Genomic DNA, 7,500 nt, shown 5'->3' with positions numbered 1-7,500 from the left:
TGTATACCAATAGAGCCACCACCACCTTGTACTCTTGGCGCAAAATCTTACCTTATATTTCTTATTTTATTTATAGTAGTCAGCACAAATCCAATTTCAGGATTCTTGTATAATTAATTTTAGACTTAACCTTAGACCCATCTTAAGTTTAAATTAACTGACTCAAAATTTAGAAAGATTTTTTAACAATTATTAGGGTTGCTTTAATTTACCATTAAATTGCTCAGAAAGGAGAAAATAAGACTAAAAAAAGTTTTTTCACTACTTATTATTTAAAAAATCAATTGAAAGATAATTAAAAAGTCAAATAAAATGACCTTATACTTTTGAAAGCCACTGTGTGCATATATATATATATATATATATATATATATATATATATATATATATATATATATATATATATATATATATATATATATATATATATATATATATATATATATAGACACACACACACACACACACACATATATAAATACATATATTAGGGTGGTTCTTAAAACAACTTTTTTTAAATGTCTACTCGCATCCTCTAAATGTGTTCTATTTAATAAAATAATACTAGAATTAAAATATTTTTGAACAAAAAAATATTTTAAAGGGTGCCCCAAGGCACCCCTTAAAATATTTTTTTAGAACATTTAACTGGTCCCTATAATTATCAAAAAAATAGTTCTTCAAAAATATATCATGTTGGGTCTCAAAAGAAGTGAAATTATATAAAAACTTCAAAAATAATCATCATTTTATAAAAAAATTATTATTTTAGATTTCACTGCCTAGAAAATGATATTTTTAAACTAAAAACAATAAGTATGAAATTTTTTTTTCTTAACGTTTTTTATAAAATGATGATTATATTAAAATTTTTTATATATTATCTAAATAGCTTCTTATGAGAGCTTTTGGTTTTTGCACGAGCTATCTGTTGATTCATTGAAAAAATTACTTATTAAATACAAAATTTGGTTTTATACTTGCTACAAGCATATGTTTGTAACATTAATGTTACAGGAATATTTACATAATAAGTGTCATTTATTGCGCCATGAAAAAATTCTTCAGACGAGCATTGTCTTAGTGTTTTCACACTAGTTGTTTATTTATTAACATTGCTTATTTGAGAAAAAATTTAGAGTGTAATAATTTTATATTTATGAGTCAAAAGCATTTGCATTTAAATTGGGTTTTTTTAATTATTTTTTTTATTTTTTTTTTTTGCAACAACCGTGCCTTTTAAAAAGCATTGCAGTTTATTATGCAACTAATTTTTTTTTTTTATAAAAATGACTTTTTGTTTTTCATTTAAGTTAAAATGATAATGATACTTTTTAAAAAATTTAAACTTTATAAAAAAATTTTTTAAATTACAATTTTTTAATAATTTAAAAAAAATTATACTTTTGGGAGAGCAGTATATTATTCCAGTAAATCATTTTGGGGGAGTGTGAAGCAGGAGCTAAAGGTCTTGCTTCACACGGAGGAGGAGGAGATCTATAAATATATATATTAAAGGAAAACAGATAAAATTTAATTTTACATTACACACCACAGCAAATAATCTTTAAGAATACTTGAAAAAAACCAGCAAACAACCTGCTGCAATGATAAAACATCTTTTGTTAATCCCATGCCAATATTTTTGTTTTAAACTAAATTAAAAAAATATATATATTTATATATTTGTGCATATGTATGTACAAATATAAAAACATTTGTACATGTACATATGTAACTTTGTGTGTGTGTGTGTGTATGTGTGTATATATATATATATATATATATATATATATATATATATATATATATATATATATATATATATATATCTATATATATATATAAACACATATGTACATGCTCGGTGTAGTTAAGGCAATTTTAAAATATTATAGCATCTGTATGATATTTTGTTGACTACGATATATTTCCATTAAATGATCAGGACTGGGAATCATGAAAATATGAATGTTTGTAGCAAAAATCCCAGACAAAAGATTCTTTTTTTTAACAAAAAATTATTAAAATCACAATTGCTTGTCCAAATTTGAATAAGATTTTATATAACATTAAAGTGTTTGAGGTCAGCAATATATTGCCAACCTTGTTTCTATGTTTTATGGTAACCCCTTTGTGTCAAATTTTTTTGCTGACCACTAACAGTTTGAGGTCAGCAATTTAATGCCAACCTCATTTTTCCTAATTCCAAGGGCCGTATATATATATATATATATATATATATATATATATATATATATATATATATATATATATATATATATATATATATATATATATATATATATGTATGTATGTATGTATGTATGTATGTATGTATGTATGTATGTATGTATGTATGTATGTATGTATGTATGTATGTATGTATGTATGTATGTATGTATGTATGTAGAAGAAAGCGTGCACCCTTGATCATAAAATCCAGGGCGCATTATGTTAATAACATTCTCCTAAATTAATGATAATTGTAAAACTAATATTGACTATAAAAAAAATATATATACTTTCTTAAAGTTTATTAAAACCATAAATATAGAAAACTCTAAAATAGTTTTATAATTTTGTCTTATGTAAATTTTTGTTAAGTTTTTTTCCCCCTGGATTTTAGGATCAAGGGTGCATACTTTCCCCTATGTATGTATGTATGTATGTATGTATGTATGTATGTATGTATGTATGTATGTATGTATGTATGTATGTATGTATGTATGTATGTATGTAAGCACCTCCTTTATATAACTTTTTGAACCTTGTTATTACTAGCTCATCTCAGTTTTTATCACCTTAGTTTATCTCAAAATCAAAAAAGTATTAAAATTACTTTTCACAATAAATATAAGTTTCTTGCATCTTATATAAAAAATAAAGTAACATACCAACAATAAATACATTATAAACAAAACAAATACATAAATATAAAACTATTTTACAAATTCTTTTAAATTTTAAACAAATATATAAAATGTGGTATAGTGAAGCTATTCATTGAAAAAGAAATCAAAAATCCAATACTCTTTGTAATGCAGTACTTAACTTATTTCTTCATGAAGTGAAGAAATAAGTTCATATAACTTATTTCTTCATGAAGTGAAACTGCAGAATTATCAAGTAGAGTGATAAGGAGAGGAAGGAAAAGATGAAAAAATAAGTGTTTTTGCAAATTATTGGTTCTTTAAAATTAAAAAAAATAAAACATGTAGAATACTCAAAATCTATTTAAAAACACTTTATGAAGTATACATTATATAGAATCAACAACTGAAGTAAAAAAACACAAAGAACATTTACAAAGAGTCTCTCATAAACAAAAGTTTATAGTATAAAACAAAGTTTTCAAAATCCAAATAGCAAAAATTGAATGATAGGGTAATCCTATTTCTGTAAAATATGTTCGATGTAATGCATAATTTAACAAGTCACTATTAATTGAAACTTAAAAAAAATCAAATGGAACATTTAGAAAAAGTTTGTACATACTTGTTTGTCAAGCTAAGATAAAAATCTGGTGGAGAAGGGCTGTAATCAAGATATTTAAAATTTGTTATTTGTTTTGGGATAGCTTTTTCAATCTGAGATCCTTCATGCCACTCATTAAATGAAGTAATTGAAATCAAATCTGGTTTCACATTTAAAGCTGCATTCCAAGAGTCAATATAATATTTACCTTTTAATCTTTTTCTTGTGTTTTCCACATTCCAAGGTCGTACTCTTGTATCTATGTACCCTGGACCTATACTAGGAATATATAGCAAGTCATTTTCATCTGCAAAACTCTTCAAACTTTTCCAATTATACCTTGAAGACCCATAAGTAAAACCATTTGCTGCAAAGTAAGTATAAAACCCGTCAAAACCTGATGAAATAATGTCTTGTTTATGGTTTTGCCCAACCAAAAGGCCAATCACAAAACAGTCATTAGCTGTGTCTCTAATACTTAAAGTTGAATTTGTCCCAAGAAGCTGATTCCAACTTTCAGGTTTTGTATGGTAAGAATCATAAACATATAATAAGGGACGAAGAACGCCTTTATGTTTATGTTTGTAGAATGCAGGGTGTGAGCCATAAACTCTTAAAATATGTTCAATGTCTCGTTTTAATGTTACTTCTGAACGATCTTTGTAAGGTTCAATATGAAAAGTAACCTTTAATTTGTATTTCGCAGCAACATTAAAAATATTTGGTAATATAAATTGCCAATCTTTTCCATTATCATCATATAAACCTGGAGGATAATATGAAACAGCTAGAACACCAATGTTTCCCATTAAAATTTGCTGCATATGGTTATCAATAACTTTTAAGTCTGCCGAGCTATATGCACCAAGTTCAGGATAAAAATTACTTCCTATGTCAAGCGGAGGAACATGATTTCCACTTGGGTACATTTTTGCCACTTCTGAACTCCAATGAGGTAAATATTTATGATTCCAGTGAACAAAATCACCATCCACTGTAGGATTTCCATACCAGGGATAATAAAATATATGAACATTGTAACAAGGATTATAATTTTCCGGTTGAAAATCTTTTGTAAAACTCAAAACTTCATTATTTTTTTCATCTTCATCAAAAGTAATATTTTTATTTAAATCTATATCATCAATATTTTTGGAAATAATTGCAATATTATCTCTGCTATCCTTTATAACATCATCTTGAAACTTTGCATCAAACTTATCATCAATATTATTTTTAACATCTTCCAAGAAGTTTGCATCGAATTTACTACTACTTTGGCTTGAATACAAATGTTTTAGAGTAAAAATAACTACAACAAGAAAAATAATCAAGAGAATAGCAAAAGAACTTTTTATAAATCTTTTCATCATCCATATTAGATATCTAATCATCATTAAGCATTCTATTGAAGAAAATTTTATCAACTTATTCTAAAAAAATAATTATGAAAATTATTAAAGAACATACACATTTATTTCGAGGCCCAAGTCTCAAATAAAGTCAAACAATGTAAAAATTATAAAAATGACAATTGTAGAAGAACACCTTAATAAATTGTTACCAAAAACCTTTTTTGGATAAAAACATGATGGTTTTAATTTTTTTTTAATATTTATGCATTAATTATATCATCAGTTATATCATTTATATATATATATATATATATATATATATATATATATATATATATATATATATATATATATATATATATATATATATATATATATATATATATATATTTCATCATATAAATAAAATATACACAATATATACATATAAACAAATATAAAGATAATAATTGCAATAATAATACTAGTAAAGCTACTACTACTACTACTACTACTACTACAGAACCACTATCACTATCGTTATAAATAATACTAATAAGAGAACTAAAACAAAGATGTATTTATGATAATAATAGTAATAAAGTTAAAAATAATAGAATATAATAAAAAATAATAGTTTTATTAATTTTATTAGTTTTATTAAAGCAATAATAATAAAAGATATAACTAAGGTTTATTAGATAAATGTAAATAAATATTTCTTAATTTGGTTTCTATTAACAATTTATTCAAAAGCATTGAAATTTAAGTGAGTATATAAAGATATGGTTTGGGCTTAAGAAAAAAGATCATTAGTCAAGCAGATTCCTAATCAACCTTCTTACTCCTAAAAATCAAGAACTTCGAATTTGAATTATATAGATTATTATTCAAATATAATTCATATACAAGATAGTATTATTTAAGGTAACAAACCATGAAACAGTTTCAGTTAAAAATATGTGCAGCTTTTAATTTCAATACATGATTGAGTTCAGACTGACTTTATTAAACTTGTTTAAAGTGGTTGTGATGGTATATATATGGTTGTGATGGCATATATGCATAAGTTGCTAACATAATAAGTTATATGGATTTAGTTGAAAATGTTAAGTTATGATATAATTATTGATGTAAGATATAAGTTGATACATGATATAAGTTATATATATATAATGATATATGATATAAGTTATGATAATATTAAAATATAATATATATATATTATATTTTAGTTAAAAATGTTTTGAGATAAATTATGAATTAGCATTTTATGTTGATCTTTTTTGGATGCATTTTTAAGTAATACTTTTGCATCTTTATCAGCTATCAAGGTATGTTTGCTGTGGCCAACATTGAACAGGGTCTTGGTGAAATGAATGCAGCAAAATTATTATATCCAAAAGGTGTGTTAAGTTCATAGTTTGCTTTTTTCTATTTTTGATTATAGTGTTTAGGTATGTTTATTTAGCAGGTATGTGGTCTTGCTTATTGAACATGCTTTTGTGACAGGTATTTACGAGATTTTTAGCATTTCAGATACAATTAATAAAGACTTGGTTTAATAAAGAATGGATAATCTCAATTTTAGTCTGTGAATGAGCACAATTTAAAACATTTTTGTTCATTGACTTCCTGATCAGTTCAATTTAAGCAGTGTCATCATCTGCAATTTGATTCCCATATTTTTTCCTTGACTCTAAGACTCCAACAGACTCCTTGATCCACAACTCCAAACTCCTTAATACAAGATTTGCTTTGTGTGCTTTTGTGATTTGTGCTTTGTGTTACATCTATTGTAACTGCTTTAATTATTTTAATTATTGAAAAATTTTTAAAAGAACCAAGTTCGATTAGTAGTTAGTTAAATTACACAGAACGTGTTTCGTAAGCCCATCATCAGCTAGCCGAACTAGCTTGTGCATGATTGGATGAAAGATGGTGCGCTGTAGTAATAATGGTGATAGCTGACCAAATTTTGAAGCAGTTGACACTAATAGCACTGACAACTTTGTTTGGTAGTGTGTTCCATGGGTGAGCGACACCGTTAAAAAAATTGAATCAAATGAGGCAATTGCCAAATTCACAATTTAGATGCGTACTTATGTCTTTTTCGAGGTATGGGAACATAGAATGGTAATGTTACTACAGCTTGGATTTGATTTAAATATAAGTTGTGATAAAGTTTTGATGCTGATGTTATAGATAACTACACTAATGCGGTAGTGGTGTAGTGGTAAGAACCTCTCGCTTCATAAGCGAGAGGTTCGGAGTTCGACTCCCACCACGTCCCTGGAAGTACCGCGCTCAACTTAGTTTCTCCGCGCAGCGGCCTTGCTCGGAAAGGTTCGTGTTTCGAAGTTAAAGAGTTGAGAGAGGGTTGTACCACGAATAACAACTAAAAAAAAAAAAAAAAAAAAAAAAAAAATGAGTAGCCTCCTCGACTGTAGTAACCCCCCCTCGGGCCTTGGGGAGGTGAATAATCTAAAAAAAAAAAAAAAAAAAAAAAAAAATAAATACATGAACTGTAAGCTCACCATTAACTAATAAAGAATGCATGTAGCAGTGTAATTTATGTAGCAGTGTTGTAACATTGAAGCAAATGATGCACTGAGACTTTAAACCTAAATTTACTTGATTGTCTGTAGTAATTTATTTATATTTAAAGTGACATTTATGACACCATCTG

At 25.9% G+C, this 7,500-nt stretch overlaps 2 protein-coding genes across 2 annotated transcripts in view; both read right to left on the bottom strand.

Annotated features, from left to right (window-relative positions):
* Positions 1 to 1,672, bottom strand: part of LOC124812281 (LYR motif-containing protein 2) — a 9,067-nt gene extending 7,395 nt beyond the window's left edge. The window contains exon 1 of the mRNA XM_065790920.1: positions 1,600 to 1,672. Coding sequence (XP_065646992.1) covers positions 1,600 to 1,635 — 36 coding nt within the window. The 5' untranslated portion in view covers positions 1,636 to 1,672. The remainder of the gene's footprint in view (positions 1 to 1,599) is intronic.
* A 1,546-nt stretch (positions 1,673 to 3,218) lies between these two features.
* Positions 3,219 to 4,934, bottom strand: LOC100199440 (glycoprotein endo-alpha-1,2-mannosidase). Its single transcript, XM_065790918.1, has one exon. It carries the CDS (start codon positions 4,872 to 4,874, stop codon positions 3,465 to 3,467), a length of 1,410 nt encoding a protein of 469 aa, XP_065646990.1. The 5' UTR covers positions 4,875 to 4,934; the 3' UTR covers positions 3,219 to 3,464.
* Positions 4,935 to 7,500: the final 2,566 nt, after the last annotated feature.

This window comes from Hydra vulgaris, chromosome 02, assembly GCF_038396675.1.
Source record: "Hydra vulgaris chromosome 02, alternate assembly HydraT2T_AEP".
NCBI classification, from domain to species: domain Eukaryota; kingdom Metazoa; phylum Cnidaria; class Hydrozoa; order Anthoathecata; family Hydridae; genus Hydra; species Hydra vulgaris.
The sequence above is the reverse complement of the archived record's forward strand: the minus strand, read 5'-3'. Positions and strand labels throughout refer to the sequence as shown.

Bases quoted from the DNA above. Each gene is read 5' to 3' on its own strand.
- LOC100199440 (XM_065790918.1), bottom strand. From the start codon at position 4,874: ATGATGATTAGATATCTAATATGGATGATGAAAAGATTTATAAAAAGT.